Source organism: Passer montanus, unplaced genomic scaffold, assembly GCF_014805655.1.
Source record: "Passer montanus isolate IOZ18808 unplaced genomic scaffold, ASM1480565v1 scaffold172, whole genome shotgun sequence".
In the NCBI taxonomy this organism is placed as follows: domain Eukaryota; kingdom Metazoa; phylum Chordata; class Aves; order Passeriformes; family Passeridae; genus Passer; species Passer montanus.
Window position 1 is genome coordinate 147,773 of NW_024364493.1, and position 16,971 is coordinate 164,743.

Below are 16,971 nucleotides of genomic sequence, written 5' to 3' on the forward strand. Positions count from 1 at the left end.
AGCTTTGCTTTTGAGATAACTTAGTCCCGTTTGAGAAACACTGGAGGCACCAGTGTGAATTGAAGAGTGAAACCAAGTCAAGCAAAGAGAAGCATCGTGCTGCTCCTTGAAGACCCATGAGAAGGGACTTGTTCATCACAGTCAGCAGTTGACTGAAGACAAAAGATGGGAATTATGGAACAGTTTGGGTTGGAAGGGACCTTTAGGACATCCAGTGCCACCCCTGCCATGGCAGGGACACCTTCCACTTTCCCAGGCTGCTCCAAGCTCCAGTGTCCAACCTGGCCTCGGACACTGCCAGGGATCCAGGGGCAGACACAACTTTTTCTCATGTTCAGATAAGTAATGGAAAGAAGGGACTGTCAGCAAAATCTGTGGAGGATTTTGTGTTCCATGGTAGTGCTGGCAGGAAGGGCTGAACCCAACTGATACCTTAAACTAAAATGTTTTGCACCTCCCCTTACATGAACCTCAACATAAATGTTTGGAATGAATTTTGGAGGAGGTAATGCACCCAGCCTCACTTCAGCAAGACTGGGCTCACTAAAGCTCTGAACCTGACCTAGCAAACAGGCAGAAGAATGTAAAAAATCAGGCTGGAGTGCATCTAAGTTGAGAACAAGGGTGAATTCCTATCTCTGTGCTGGCATTCACAAGCCTTCCACTTGCAGAGTCTTGTGGTCAACCACTGGGGACCAAGTGCTGATCCTTGAAGAGAACATTCTTTGCATAATTCAGTTTTTTTGAAGTTGTTTTGTAAAGCTGGAGAATGAGGAAGCGTTGCAGAGCTCGTGGTCTCATGGGAGAGGGATCTGTAGGGATGACCTTCTGATCATCTCAGCTGTCTGCCACTGAGAATGAAAGATCAAGTTTATTCCTGGTGGCTCAGTCCTTTAATTCTGCCTTTAAAGTACATTACCTAATGGTTACTATTTAAAAATTAAGAAAAGAAAAACAGAGGATATGACAAACACACTCACAAGTGAAACTGAGACAGCCAGCAAGTGGCTATGACTCCTATGCTCCTGGCTATTAACTGGTTTGGTTTCTAACACTTCAGCTGAACAAGAAAGTCTCTTTGTTCAATAGCATCCTCTGATTCAGTGGATTTTTATGAGACTGACTAATTTCAGCTGAAGTTAAACAGCTCTCTGGGGAGGCCCCATTTCGCAAATCACTCCTTTCCCCTTCTGCTGGGATGGTTGATGCTCCACAGGACTTAGTCTCAGCTTGACTGTCTCTCTCTCCTGGCTCCTTGCCACTGTTTCTGTTCCCAGGAGTGGGGTGGCAACAAACCAAGGCTGTCTGTAGCACTTTTTCCCCCCCTCAAAACAAGTCAAAATATGCTGTTGAACTTTCTTCTACCCTCATTAAATCCCACTTTCCTAAAGGGGAAAATCAGAGGCAATGGACAAAAGAACTCCCTTGCTGAGCTTTCCTCTCACATAATTGATAATTATTGGCCTTGAGGGAACAAGAAAGGGAGAGCTGAGAAGTCCTGTGTGGGGAGCATGTACAGCAAATGGACAAGGGAGACTAGATTTGAAAACAGCAGTGGGAAAAGGAATATAAAAATCACAGGATGCAGCTCAAGATGCTGAGAAATGCAGGGGGAAGGTGATAGTGAACTCATCCTGGAGCGTAGGGAAGGAGAGGAGAAAAACAAGATACTACCGTGGAGCTTTATTTGCATACCTGTGAAAGGAAAAAACCCATGAATGATTTCCCAGTGTGTGTTGATTTGCATATTTGGCATCAGAGCCTGTGCTCAATCTCAAAACAGTAAATCTAGTGGGAGTCCAATATTACAGCAATTTACATGGGTGCAAATGGAAGTAGAATCTTATCTTCTGTATTCCTTCCAAAAGCTAAATTTAGAAGAAGATAAATCCAAGCTCATTCATGCAGGGACTACAAAACAGAGCACTTAAAATACTTCCCATCACTGCGAATTTATGGTGTAATCATTCAGTATCTCAGATCTCAGCCACTTCATTATTGGCACTTTTATCTGAGGGTTGCACTTGGTTGTTCTGATCTCGTGCTGATGTTGGCTGGCTCAGGGCCAGCCACCTTGGTTTGCACCAGTGGTTAGTCTTTCCCTGTTGATGTTATAATTGCTGATTTTAATTCTCTCCTTTTGGCTGTTTTTCCAGGAATCATCAGGCTGAGGGATGGATTTCATGACCGCTACCCGGTGGAAGATTACCTGGACCTGTTTGACCTGGCAGCACATCAGATCCAGAGTGTGCTGCAGAGTGATGCAGTGAAGGAGCGTGGCAAGAGGAACAACATCATCATTGGTAGGGCAAAAACTGCCCCAAAATTCTCTGTAGCTCCACATTGGCAGTGCTCGGAGCTGAGGCACCAGAGGGGGGTTTGTGGCTGGTTCTCAACACAGAGCCCCTGGTGTTCCTCTTCTCTGGTGTGCCTGGAAGCTCTTGGCTTTCTTTTCTTTCTTTCTTTGTTAAGAAGCTGTGATTATCTTCAGAAATTCCTGAGCAAGCACTGTATATCTGATGAGCATCAGCATTTAATTAGTGTGGGGGTTTTTTTTCCAATAATGAGAATGACCTTGGTGACTTGTTCAAACACAGTTTTCATTTTGTTTTCACAGAACCATTTAGGATGGAAAAGCCCTCTAAGATCATCAGGCCCATCCATTCCCCCAGCACTTCCAAGGTCACCACTAACTCATGTCCCCAAGTGCCACATCCACTTTAAACACAATTATAAGGGGATTGCCTGTAGTGCTGGGATTGTGGCTTCACTTCCAAATGCTGGAGCAGTGTCTGGGGTAAATCAGTAAATCTGTGGAGGATTTTGTAGAGGTGGTATGGCACGCAGTGGGTGCTGCAGAAATCCTGGAGCTGCTGGGAGATGTGGTAGCAAAAGCTCCCAGTGGCTCTTAAGCTCCAACAGAAGAAATTTATATAATTAGTTGGTATTAAATTACCTAATTACCACTAAGAATGGTCTAGAAGTGCTGTTTTATTGTCTTTGTGGAAGTCCATGGTGAGCACTGGGCTCTAGGGAGGGGTCTCTGGATTCCTTTCCATGACTAACAGTGGTCAATCCACTGGGCTCATCCACTCTGGCCCACAGTGTCCTGATTTACAGTGCCCATGAGGAACATCACAGACTTCTAAATTCTGCTTTTGCTGTCTGCTAAAACCAGAAAACTGAGGGGATGGGAATTTTACCAGTCTTATTTCACAGGGAAACCAGACACATGCCATGCAAAAAGTAGTTGTGCAAGTGACAGTTCCCTGTCAAAAAGAGACTTTTCAAATAGGCTTGAAGACACAATTCTACAGAAAATGGAGACAAGATTTTACTGCCTGCCCTGAGAATTATTGAGGGTTTGATCTCATTATAACCTAACATTTTAACCTATTGCTGGCTGGATGAGATGGTGATGGTGCCTTAGGTTGGTTAAACCAGAGCCTTGCCTGAGTCACATTTCTTCAATACTTCCCCAGCCTCCATGTAAGTCCATCATCCACTTTATTAAACATTGCAACACTGAGCAACATCTGCAAGATGGGGTTCTTAAGAAATGTTGCCATCAAGGACATCTGCAGATTTTCCTGCTACTTATAATAATATCTCCTGTCCTTTGATGGGTGAAGTGCTTATACTAATTAAATTCACTAATCTAATTGGCAACGTACATCTTTGATTACCCACCTCCTGTTGCAGCTTTTTGTAGGGTTCACTTTGTGTTTCTTTTTCCTGTGGTCTCATTTCTTGTTTCATTAAGGTTCTGCTGGGTTTTCTTATTAAGTTTACAGGAAAAGTCTTGAATGATTATACTCATTAAGGCAGTCTTTTATGACCTTGGTAAAAAACAAAACAAAGCCATCTAGCCTCAAATGAATCTGTGTGAATATCAGGTTTTCTCATAATCTTCCTTTTCTTATTTCAGATGACTGTAAAGAAAAATCAAATTAAAACTGTAAATATTTCAGTAGTTCATCATGGTATATTATTTTGAACAGTTAGGCTTCTTTTGGATATTAAACCAAAGAATATTACTAGTGGGTAATAACTGCATTTTCCAAAAAAACCCCCAAAATCTGTTTAGAGATGAACCTCAGAGGACAGGGCTGATCCAGCCCGAGGCATTCTGAACAGGATTTGTTTATGTGGAATCATTAATAAGATAAATTCAGAGGAATGACTTGTGAAAACACCATATGATGTTAATCCATTAATGACTGAATGGGGAGGTTATGCACCATTCTTTAGGCAATTTAATAATTCATATGATCTTTAAGTCCATAAGAAAAAAAACCAATTCAGTTGCACTGGCGTAATTAAACACAATTAATTGTTGGTGATTAATTTATCTCATGTTCATTATGGCTTGTTCTCTTTGCAGGTATTAAACCTGTATTATAAACCAAAACCAAACACTGTCAAATTGTCAGAAAAATTTTTGTTTGCCTGCTTCAGAAAATTGAAATTATAAAATTCAGCAGGGACCAGAATGATTATTATATTTTTTTATATATTTTTTCCCCTCATTATATTTGTGACAGTCATCTTGTGGGGAGATTTACCCCCTTGAGCCCAGGTTTTGCTGGGCTGGGGCAGTACCTTGAGGTCTGTTAATGCTTCCGCATGATTTGATTTCATGCCTGTGATCTTGGGTTGGACCTGACAATCTTGGAGGTCTTCTCCAGCCCTTATGGTTATGGGATTTCCCCTCACTTGTGTCCTGCCTGCCAATTTGGGGTGGTGGAATTCACAGTTTCTGTGGAATATGGGCTCTGATTAGGAGAATCTGCCCATTTATGTGTGAATGCACTGGGGTGTTTCCGTAGTTCACACTGCAGCACTGCAGGGAGGTGTCTGCAGGTTTGGCCACGCTGATTGGGATAAATCCAGCAGAACATCCAGGGTGATCAGGGAGCAGAGCAGAGAGCTGTGCAGGATGATCAGATCTAGCCCAGAGAGGAACCGGTGGCTCGATGGGTCACAGACTTTAATTACCTCACCATGATTGAGGCAAACATCTCTGAGGGCTGTGCCTGTCAGGGGGATGGAGCAGGGACTTCCCAAGGTCACCCCCATCCCTGGAGTGTGTCTCCAGCAAATCCCTACCTGCAGGTGCTCATTCCCTCTGCCTTTCCCCACGTTCTGGTGGCTCAGGAGAGGTCTCTGTGGCAGGGCTGTCTCAGCTCCTGGCCTCTGTTTAATCCTTTGTGTTCCTGCCTCACCCAGCGTGGGAGCTGGGCTAATTGAGTTTTAATTGACAAGTGGAAGCCCGCTGGTGATTAGGCAGTGCTTTGGCTAATTAATTTAGAATGGAAGAGTGGAGCTGTTGTGGACACCCAGCTATAGCCAATGGACCTGATCTCCTCCTCCTGAAAAGAGGCAAAGTGAACGTGACAGAAGATTAATGTGTTTTCTAACAACTCCCAGACTTTATTAATGAATCACATTATGTTCAGCTGAAGTTTGGAGCCAGAACCTTTCTCGTGTTGTGTTCTGTCTGTCTCTTTAAATCTTTATTGGGCTTTTCCAGCAGAGGAAAGAAGGAAAAAATAGGGAAATAATGTACAAGTCTATAAGCCTACAACATTATTATTTTTTTAATCTCCTTCCCTTTGATTTGAAAAACCTCATTAGCAAGAGTTAGCTTTCATTAGACTGTCAGAGAGTGCAAGTCCCCAAAAAGCTTCTGTACATGTTTTATTGAACAGTACTGTGCCACATAAATGCCAGGATTACTTAAAAAGACAGAGAAGGTTACAAAATTCAAAACAACATATCAGATCATTTATTTAGCAGCTGAACCATCATATACCTCACTCTGGCAGAGATTTTTACTGAATATATTTCTCACTGTAGCATTGCATTATGAGTGGGCTTCTTCAGACACTAAAGATACCAGAATCCGGTATTTTACTAGAGTGTGCTATTTATTCTAAAAGCCCTTTATCTATTAATAAATAATTGACTTGTTTTATGTGACTAATTATATAAAAAATAAGATTTCAGACCTTAATGACACATCTCAGTTGCTTTTTAAATATTTCCTATTATGCTTACTGATTCTCCTGATTATGTTTTCCACACTGTTGATCAGCAGGGGTGGTTCTTTCCACATGTTTTCTGTCAGAAATTTTAAAATTTGCTGCCAGGCTGCTTCTCTGAGATTGGGAGTATTAAGGCCAACCTGTGGGTGTTACAAAAAACATTGCAAAGCTTCCGCAGGGACAAACTCCTGCCTCCTGAAGGTTGGATGGAGTTTGGAGCCACCTGGCCTAGTGGAGGGGATGGGAACAAGATGATCTTTAAGGTCCCTTCCAGCTCAGATCATTCTGTGATTCCATGATTCCTCGCTGGAAAATGTGCTAAAACCCTGAGCAGTCCATTCCAGCCCAAATTAAATCTATTTGCATGTGTTAGCCACCAGCAGGAAGCAGTGTGGTCATGGACAGCAACATTTCAGGTGGAATTTCATAAAACCTGCCTTTAAGCATCCCTGCCTTCCCAAAGGATGGGCAGTGGGATTGCTGCAGCTCTGGGAGCTTCAGCCAGAGCAGTCTACACGAACTGGGGTGTGTTGAAATTCATGGAGTCAATTTTCATCTGCCTTATAGCACTTAAAAATTCAGCCAATTTCCACTCCAACATGAAGAATGGAATGAGTTACCAGCAGAGATGCTTTTCATTTCCAGGGGAGGCCAGTGCCTCAACAATGTGGGACAACAATGCTTGGATTTTCTTCTATGACAACAGTACTGAAGGAGAACCTCCCTTCCTAATCCAGGATTTTATCCATGCCTTCCAACCAAATGCCAAACTTATCATCATGCTGAGGGACCCTGTTGAAAGGTGAGCATTAAAATAATAATATTTTTTAGCTCTCACTCTGTTGGATACAAGTAAATATTCACGTGGTGTTTGAGAGCTACTTGGTTGTGACAAGAGGGGTTTTTATTCTGTGTATTTTGGCACAGGTAACAGTGATAATCTTTTAAAGAGAAGCATGTGAGTGTGAATGCCATGAGTGCCATGCCTGGACTCCTGAGCTACTCTGCAAAAAATAATTTTTAGGTTTCCAAATGCAATCTAATGCCATTACCTGAGCTAATATGCCCTGGTTGTCAGCAGGGCTCTTTAGACTAGGAGGGCACTGCGTCTCCAAATCTCAGCAGAAGTAGTCCTGGGAAATGTTTCATTTCATTTAAGCAGTGAAACCCATGTTTTCATGGGGTTTGCAGTTCAAACTGATTAAATAATAATGATTAAGAATTATTAAATAGCTCTGGAGTCAGAAAATGATACAATGTTTTTAAACTCTTTCAAGTGCTTGGTGAGACAGTCATGTAAGGTTTCACTGGGCATTTGTAGGTCGCACAGCCAACAGATACAGGAGGTCATCCTTGGTCTTCCTTTGTTTGCAGATAAAGGGCCTGGCTTTTCCCAAGGTATGGGCTATTTTAAATGGCTGTGGAGAGTCAGGAATGTCCAGCTTTCTATTTGCATTTCACTTTTTCTCTCCAGTCTTCCTCCAGATTTCTGGCACAACCTTTCCCATTGTGTCCTCTGAAGAAGGATAATAATAATGAGAGTGATGGGGAGGGTGGAGGGGATGGAGGCAGAGTCCAGAAGGATCAGAGGGGGTGTGACATTTGCATTTCACGTTTTCTCTCCAGTCTTCCTCCAGCTTTCTGGCACAGTCTTTCCTATTGTGTCCTCTGAAGCAGGATAATAATGATGGTGATGGGGAGGGTGGAGGGGATGGAGGCAGAGTCCAGAAGGATCAGAGGGGGTGTGAACTCCTTCTCTCTGTAGCTCCATGGGGATATTCAGAATACTTGTAGGAGGGTCAGTGCTCAAGGGCAAAGCACCAGAAAAACTCAGGGAAGGAAAGGAGGGAGGAGATGCAGGTGGTGGTTGGGATGCAGATGATGGTGGGGATGAAGATGATGATGAGAACCAGGCTCTGGGAGAAGAGCAGAGCCATGCTCTGCAAGGATCAGACTGAGGGGGTGTGAACTCCTTCTCACTGTAGCTCCATGGGGATATTCAGGATACTTGTGGCAGGGTCAGTTCTCAAGGGCAAAGCACCAGAAAAACTCGGAAGGAAGGAAGGAGATGCAGGTGGTGGTTGGGATGCAGATGATGGTGGGGATGAAGATGATGATGAGAACCAGGCTCTGGGAGAAGAGCAGAGCCATGCTCTGTGTGCAGGCAGCCCGTACCCAGTGCAAAATTCTATTCTTGCAAAACACTGACATAAATAATGAGTGCTGAGGGGCTATTCCTGTGCTTAAGTGCTTTGTTGGATTAAGGCCTAAACTTCCCAAATGAGGTGTTTTTAAGTACCCACGGAAATATAGGGAAGTTAAAGGATAAATAAACTGACTGCAGCACAAAAGGTTACTGCAGTAATAAGTGAGACCTAAATAGATTGGTGTTTTTATTTCTTAAACACCTGTGGTTTTTTAAAAGAGGCTGAAAAATATATAGGGTTTCTGGAATTTTATCAAGAGAAGGGTGTTGTGGAGGCATCAAATCTGTGCTGTAAACACACTTGGGGAAGTGACTCCTCTAGTGATACAAAATTATCTTCAAAATCCTATGGTATTGTTGTGGTTCTGGTCATTCTAAGCCTAATTATGAATGGAAGTTAAAATACCATGTTCAGCAGATGTAATATTTATGTCATGTCTGAGCATTTCCTTTGTCTCTTTAAAACATGTTTGTCTTGCAAAAGCCTAATCAAGGTTTCAGGGCTTAATGCTAAAATTGATATTTTCCTTGCCTGTAGGTTTTGGGTTGTTTCACTGCATCACCCCCAAAGGAATTTGAATTTACATTATCTTTTTGAAAGGATTTTGAGTAAATGTATAACTTGTGCTAAAAGTGTGCAATGAGGGGATAATGCTTTGTAACTTAGAGAAACTGCTTCATCTTAAAAAAAAAGAAAATCAACAGGTAGACTGCTGTAAAATGGAAGTTTTTTGATGGAAAGTCAATGGAAGATTGGAGGTGAAGCTTCCTGCTAATGGAAAGGCAAATCTGGACTCTTTCTTAGTCATGACTGTAGCCAGCTTGGTAATAAGAATTACTCTTTCTAACCCACCTAAAGTTAAAGTTTCTAAAATCAGCTTTAGTCCATGACTGTAGCCAGTTTGGTAGTAATATAAGAATTACTCTTTCTAACCCACCTAAAGTTAAAGTTTCTAAAATCAGCTTTAGTCTTTAGAGACAAGGACTGTTCCTGACCATGGAACACCAGGTGTAGAGGGGCAGCAACATCAGCTGAGACCATTTCTGTTCACAGAGAACATTAATTTAAAGTCTAAATTTTGCCTTCAGGAGAAAATACTGGCTCACACAATTTCTAGGGTCAGGTCTCCAGGGATGCAGACCTTGAAAGTGGGAATGCTTTTCAAAATCCCCTGGAGAAGGTTTTTCTGTGAGCTAAAACTCATTAAAATGAATGAAAAAAAATGCCACTGGATGACAGGCTGTGGGTGGGACGCTGTTACACACACAGTTCCTTCCCCTGGATTCCTGCAGCTGATTGGAATTGCCAAATCTGTTGTGTAAATAAATGTTCTTCCATCCCCTCAGCCCCTCACTGCCACTTTTTCCCCTCGCAGGTTGTACTCTGATTATCTGTACTTCGCCAGCGCCAACAAATCCGCGGAGGATTTCCACGAGAAGGTGGCAGAATCCCTGCAGCTGTTTGAGAGCTGTGTGCTGGATTTCTCCCTGCGAGCCTGTGTCTACAACAACACCCTCAACAACGCCATGCCCGTACGTATTTCCAGGCACTTCTGGCTCCTTGCTCTTTTCACAGAATTCCCAGAATGACCAGGTTGGAAGAGACCTTCAAGATCATTGAGTCCAACCCAGCCCCAACACCTCAACTCAACCCTGGCCCCCAGTGCCACATCCAGGCTTTGTTAAACACACCCAGGGATGGTGACTGCACCACCTCCCTGGGCAGCCATTCCAGAGCTTTATCACCCTTTCTGTGAAAAATTTCTTCTTAATATCCAACCTGTATTTCCCTTGAGACTGTGATCTCTGGGTGTGTCAGTGCTGCTGCAGACAGAGCCCAGCCCCAGCTGAGCACAGGCACCTTTCAGGAGCTGTGCAGAGTGAGGAGGGCACCCCTGAGTCTCCTTTTCTCCAGGGGAGCACCCCCAGCTCCCTCAGGGGTTCCTCTCAGGGTTTGTGTTCCCAGCCCCTCTCCAGCCTCGCTGTCCCCTCTGGATGTGCTCAGTGTCCCAAGGTCCTTCCCAAGGTGAGGGACAGAGCTGGGCACAGCACTCCAGGTGTGACCCCAGCAGGGCAGGGACAGGGCAGAGTGACCTCCCTGCTCCTGCTGGTACCATTCCTCCAGGCCAGGAGCCGTTGGCCTTCCTGGCCACCAGGGCACACTCTGGCCCATGTCCAGCCCACTGTCCACCAGTGCCCCCAAGTCCCTTTCTGCCTGGGCACTGTCCAGCTGGACAGCCTGGTGGAAAGTTGTTAAGACCCCAAAATCCCATGCCAAGGAAGCAGTGAGCAATCAAAACTTTCTCCCATTTCATTTGTAAAGTGGAGGGTATAAATATATATGTAGACATGTAAAAGATGGTGTGGGGGCCCAGCTGTCTCCTCAGCCTGTTCCCTGCTGAATGCCAACAGGGATAACACAGCTTTCCTATTGTGCAAGTGCATGGAGAGCACATTTAGTGAAGATTACAATTTAATGTGCAAGCTTTTTGCAGATGTCTCCAAAAAAGTAGCTCTGGCAAAGATCTTTGCAGTACCAAATTGCCTCAAAATCAGAATAAATTATCTGTTCTTTTGTAAGAAAAGGCTACCAATAACTAGACAAATTTTTTTTTCTTTTCTTTTTTTTTTTTAATTGTGCATGCCAGAAAATTATACAGGAAAACACAGAAACTCCTGGCAGGGGAACGGATAAGTATTACAGGCTTACAATTCCAAAATTCTCAATTTTAGCATAGAACTGACTTCAGATTTTGCTCGAGGGCAGAGGATAATACAGAAGAGATGGACTTGAAGTATCTCATCTGGTCACTTTACCATTCAATCCTCTTTTATTTGCTCAGGCTGTAAAGGATTCGGAGGGAATAGTTCCCTCCTTTGCCTCTGGGGTGAAGTTATTGCCTCTTCCACTGGCTAAAATAACAGTACAAGAGTGTATCCCATGGGCTGGGGTCCTGCAGCAGCAGAGCAGACAGGACACTGCTCCCATTTATCAGGTAGGCTGGAGCTGCTCATCCCTGACTGCAGCCCCCAGGACTTCCTCACACACCAGTTGCTGCTGGGCAGCATCACAGAATTTTCCAGCCATCTGCTTGCACAAATGTATTCCTTCCAGTGTGGCAGAGAAAGGCAGAGAGAGAACCAGAAGGAAAGCTTTTCCTCTTATGTTCCTCCTCAGGGTGCAGAACCCGTCTCCATTTGTTGTCCTCTTGAACAGCCCTCTTGAACAAGATGCTTTTGGAAATGAGCAGAGGAGGCCTCTTTCCTTCCATACAGCCACAAGCAGGTGCTTGTAATAAAACCCACATGCCAAGTGTGTTCCTCAGTGGCCTTTTTTAGCTTCTTCTTCAGCCAAGTTGCTAAATCTGTTGTGTTCGTGGTTTGCTGTGCATTGAGGAAGTGAGGATTGCTGTCCCTGGTGAGCTCATTAGGTTGTTAATTCTGTGACTGTGCCAGGAAAAGAAGGGGTTTGCTATTTGTTAATGTGTTTCTGAAACCAGAGAGGTGTCCTAGGCATCCTGGCTGCTGAAGGATGCTAAGGGGGAAGAAAGGGGTGTTTGGCACCTGGAATTAGTGGAAAGAACATTACCCAGAGAAAGGCACAGTGACCAGGGTGATCCCAGCTGTGGCCTGCCAGCACCTGAAGGAGCACACAGGGAAGATGGAGAAACTATTCACAAGAGCCTGGAGCAAGAAAAGAAACATTAAACCACAAGTTTGCCCCAGTGCTGAGTGGAATGAGGCACTGACTGAGGGCTGGGGTGCTGCCCAGCCAGAATGATCCCATCTTAGCCTGGTGTCTTCATCAAATAAGAGGTTCCAGGTTCTGGTGTAGCACATCTATGAAGAAATCTGATAAATATGGAGACTTATGTTATAAACAGCCAAAGACACACATCAGAATCACACAGGATAATAATTCAGCAATAATTCAAAATAAGGCTCTTTGAGGGGAATTTAGGTATCATTGTAGGTCATGGGGCAGTGTCAGGAGTGAAAGGGGCTGTTGTCTGACTTGATGGGCTCTGTGGTAATATGAGCTGAAGATGTTAAGTCTCTTTTATGAAAGATGCTTAAGACTTGGGATTCATGTTCCTTTCCTCTGAGCCTGAAGGGATTTAGAAAAATATTTATAAGCACAGTTGGAGGCTGGACTTTTTAAGAACACCAAGGCTACTCTTTTTATGTTTCAACTTGTTATGTAAAATTGAGGAGGGAAGAAAAACAGAGATAAGGGGAGGAGAGGCTGAAAATCTGCCTTTCCCTCTCTCTAGTCTGACTCTCTGGGTATTCAGACAAGGCACCATCAATGCTGCTGCAGCTGAGATCTCAACCTAATTATTGCAATCAGAGGATGCAGCAAAATGCACCCAAATCTAACACCTGCCAGCGAGGCAGAATGCTTGTCCTGCTCATGGCAATGTGACCTCCTGCAGCTGAAAATCATGGAACCATTTAGATTGGAAAAGACCTGTAAGGTCACTGAGTCCAAGTTTTAACGCAGCACTGCCAAGCCCACCCCTAAACTATTTCCCCAAGGTGAAATCAAACTGAAATAAGCAGCCATAGGGTCTGGAGAAGGGGCAGGACTGAGCATCTTCCCTTGAATCCCTCTTCATCCTAGGGTTGAGAGCCCTCAGTGTCTCCATGGAGGCTCCAAGCACAGAGAGCTTGGGTGTGAGGTGGCTGAGCATCCTTCTACAGAGAATTGGGTTTGTGCAGCACATCTACACACACCTGTGGCTGGTGCAGCTTGGTAAAATGACATCTCTCACCAGCAGAAAAGCTGTTTGCAAAGATTTCTTTAAGCTGTTCAAAAAACGAGAGGAAGATTGAAAAATATTCACATACTGTCTTTCTGTCATTCCTTAAAAGCACATTTTGGGGATTTTTTTTTCCCTCAGATGACAGAGTTGGGTGTTGTTTTTTTACAGCTAGAAATGTTGTAAGGTGAACTAATTTGGGGTTTTTTTGTACTTGCAGGTGAGGTTACAGGTAGGGCTCTATGTTGTGTATCTCCTGGACTGGCTGACAGTTTTTAACAAAGATCAGATCCTTGTTCTTCGCCTGGAGGACCATGCATCAAACATGAGGTACACCATGCACATGGTGTTCCAGTTCCTGGATCTGGGTAGGTGCTTGCTGGCTGGTTTAAGTGTGCAAAATCACTATTATCCTTCTCCTTTTAGGTTAGTTTTGCTTTATTAAGGGACAAAAAGAGAAGCAAAGGAATTTGGCTTGAAGGATGCATTAATCTCATTGCCTGCAGTCAAGCAAAATTAAATTCTCAAATGCCTGGTGTTAGAAGATTTTAGTAAGAGTTTATAAAGGAAAAAAAAAATCCATCCAGACCACTCAGAATGCAGGGATTTATCTTCCCACACAGAAGCCAGCCCTGCTTCTGAAGGCACTCAGGGCTTGTTTGCCACGGGCTAATGGAGATGCAGAGTTATCCTCCACAATTTTAACAAACTGAAGTGCTACCAGCCCAGAACCTAAATCTGAGCATGATGAAAGGTTGTGTTTGTAGCCGAGGAGAAGGGGGAAATTGTGTTTTTGCTGTGTTGATTGAGACATCTGTTGCTAATCCTCGGAAGAAACGCCGGCAGACAAAACGTTGCCCAATGTTGATTTGACAGTAGCAAGAGAATGAAAATGTGGCTGGAAAATTGTCTGTCTGGTCCAAGGATTGGTCTAGATGATGAGAAGGCTTGGATGTAGCAGGCTGAACAGATGAAAAGCTTGGCATCTGCTTCCTGAGTGTGGTTTGTGCTGGAAAACTCCCTAGGTTTTTATCTTGCTGATGCACATTTATTCCCAAAGTAGGGTGTCACTACACCTGTGTCCACTTTGATCCCACTTCCAGCCTCCAAAATAAACAAACCAGGGCTTTCCTGAGTGCTGAGTGAAGCTTGTGGGGTTTCTTGGGGGTATTAGTCAACTCACACCATGAAATGAAACAGCAGCATAAAATACCTGCAGCTCCAGAATGGAGGGGAAGTTGTCTTCAATCACAGGGTTTTTTTCTGAAAACAGGTATTTTCCTCCAAGAGTGATTTATGCTGCTTTTTATAGAGATGATTAATTAATGCGAGAGGAATGTGTATTATTTTCATATTTATAAATCGTGATTTATTTTACTGATTTAAGCCTGTATTCAATATTCTGAAACACTGTGGCTGCTAACAAAAATTACATTTTTCTCCCCATGGCAAACCTTCTGATTTAGTCACTAGATTTCTTTAGGATGGGCATTTTTCGGGAAAATATTTGAAAATAACAATAGGTAATATTCTCTTTTTCCACAGGACCTCTGAGTGAGAAACAAGAAGCTCTGATTACCAAGAGTCCTGCATCCAACACCCGAAGACCTGAAGACAGAAGCCTGGGCCCAATGCTACCAACCACCAAGGCAATTTTAAGAGATTTCTATAGGCCTTTTAATACAAAACTGGCACAAGTTCTTTTTGATGATGCTTTTTTATGGAAGAGGACATAATGTGTAAATTTCTTGCCACGACTACAGTGCTTAAAGGAGTTTTTATTTTTTTAAATTCTATTTTTGTGCGTGGATATTTTACATTTCTTTTCCCATTCCAAAGAGCAGCCAATGGATGAGCTGAGAGTCTCATCTTCAGCCAGCACACATCTCAACAGCTCTACCACATTTTCCTTGGGAGAATGGAAAGCATCTTGCTTTAATCAGTTTATTGCAACTTCTTTCACCCCAGCAAAGGAGTGGACAAGCATTAGGACAATGATGTCTGACACTCTTCCACAGGGGTGTTGAAGTGGAACCTTCTCTGAGATGCTGCAACACAGAGTCAGCATCAGTTTCCTACAATTACACTTATAATCTCTCATTTTCAATATATGTTATTCACTCATTTTTTTTTTCAAGCAATCAATGTCATTTAGTCATTAAAATTTTTAATTGAATTCAACCTAAAATTCTGTTTCTTTTTGTCAGCCTGTTTAAAAATGGCTTACACTAACACTGTGTTCCCTTAATTCTGAAAGAAAGTTGAAGTGCATTCACATAAATTTCCAAGTCTCATTTATATCTTCAAGATAAATGGACTTTCCTGGCTACAGTTCTTGTAAAAGAAAATTTTATAATCCAGGTGAGAATGGATGGCTGAAACCTAAACAGGCCAATTTGGTGTTTAGCATAACAAATTCACTGCCTTCCATATTTTGTTCATGTAAGTGTGTATAATTTATTCATATCACTCACACATTTTCCCAGGAAGCCACTTTTATTTAAAAGTCCATTCCTGGCCATGAAGAGCTTTTATGGATATTGCTGCTAAATTCTGCAGGATTACTCTTCTCTATTTTGAAGGAATACACATTTAAAAGCCATATGAAATTTTGCTATTAAAATCATAAATTAGAAGGATTCTCAGTACCTTACAGAAAAGATGTGTTACCTGAGGAATTCGGTTATGTGTTTCCCTCTTCAGGAAAAATGTCTATATTTAGTTAAAGAAGTTGAGATACGCAGCCTTGAGGAAAAAACCCCAACATTTTGAAAAGTATGGAGAAACTTTGGACTACCTGAAAGTTTTTATTGGACAAAAAGAAGAGATTTTTCTATGGATGTGCAGCAATTCAGTCTTTGATTTCAAACACATCCAGTTAGGTCACTGTCAGCTACAATCTGCAGCCTTCTTCAGGTGGAAGTCCCACCTAAGTAAGGGATTTTTTAAGAGACAAATATAAATACTACCTGTTGATAATTTCTTCTCATGGGCTAAACTATTTCCTCCTGAATGTGTTTTGAGTGAGTCAGAGGAAGCTCCTGTCCAACTGACAGCTATCAAAACCCCAGATAATCCTCTGTGATTGGCTTCATGTGTCCTTTCAACCACAACGCAGTTTTTTTGACAGATTCACAAGTACATTTACAAATATTAAAGGTAACTTCTCCCTATCCCCCTCCATGGGGACCCGTTATTCATTTCATGTGTTTCTAAACTGAGAATTAATGCTGAACACTTGATGGATCCTGCACATTTCACACGGGGATATGATTGCTGACATGTGAGATGTTTTGCAACAGAAGACTGTTCCTAGGTTCTTTGCCAACTGGTAATGTGCTGTTTAAAAAAGAATTCAATCTGGGGTTTGAAAAGCCTAAAATAAGTAATTTAGTGAAGTGTTCTAGACAACCAGAACAGATTAGTTCTAGTTCAGAAATGCTCAGAGACCAAAAATCATTGGAGAGCTGAGAGTGGACTACTTTAGTAAGTACAAATAAAAAGTATCATGGGACTGTGAAACAGAAAATCAGACTAATTTGCCACCATTTGTAGATGTACAAAATTTAATCAATGACTTGTTTACACCAAAAAGTTCACCAAGCTGTGCTTTGATTTGGAACCAACGCTGTGTGGTCAGGATAACTCTACACAGATGTTTCCTAACCTGGCCTGCCACCTACAGCCATGATCTAATGATATTATTTTACCAGCCCTAGAAGCTAATTAATACATCTGTCCTTTTCATTAACTTGAGCACTGAACAGCTCACACACTGATTTGTGCCTGTGGTCCTTCCAGTTTTCATTGAGGCTGCTTTTATGTCTCCATTTCCTTCATGAGCTCCAAAATAGGATCTCCTGCTTTTAACACATTGCAGCCTTATGCTGTTGGGTTGTGACTTGACTAAGAATCAAACAGCAGCAAATATTGGTCAAGAAGTCGTTTTGGAGGT

At 42.7% G+C, this 16,971-nt stretch overlaps 1 protein-coding gene across 1 annotated transcript in view; it reads left to right on the plus strand.

Moving 5' to 3' along the window:
• The window catches only part of CHST15 (carbohydrate sulfotransferase 15), a 44,398-nt gene extending 29,194 nt beyond the window's left edge, over positions 1-15,204 (plus strand). The window contains exons 4-8 of the mRNA XM_039704347.1: positions 2,157-2,303; positions 6,693-6,849; positions 9,630-9,786; positions 13,237-13,384; positions 14,562-15,204. Coding sequence (XP_039560281.1) covers positions 2,157-2,303; positions 6,693-6,849; positions 9,630-9,786; positions 13,237-13,384; positions 14,562-14,752 — 800 coding nt within the window. The 3' untranslated portion in view covers positions 14,753-15,204. The remainder of the gene's footprint in view (positions 1-2,156; positions 2,304-6,692; positions 6,850-9,629; positions 9,787-13,236; positions 13,385-14,561) is intronic.
• Positions 15,205-16,971: the final 1,767 nt, after the last annotated feature.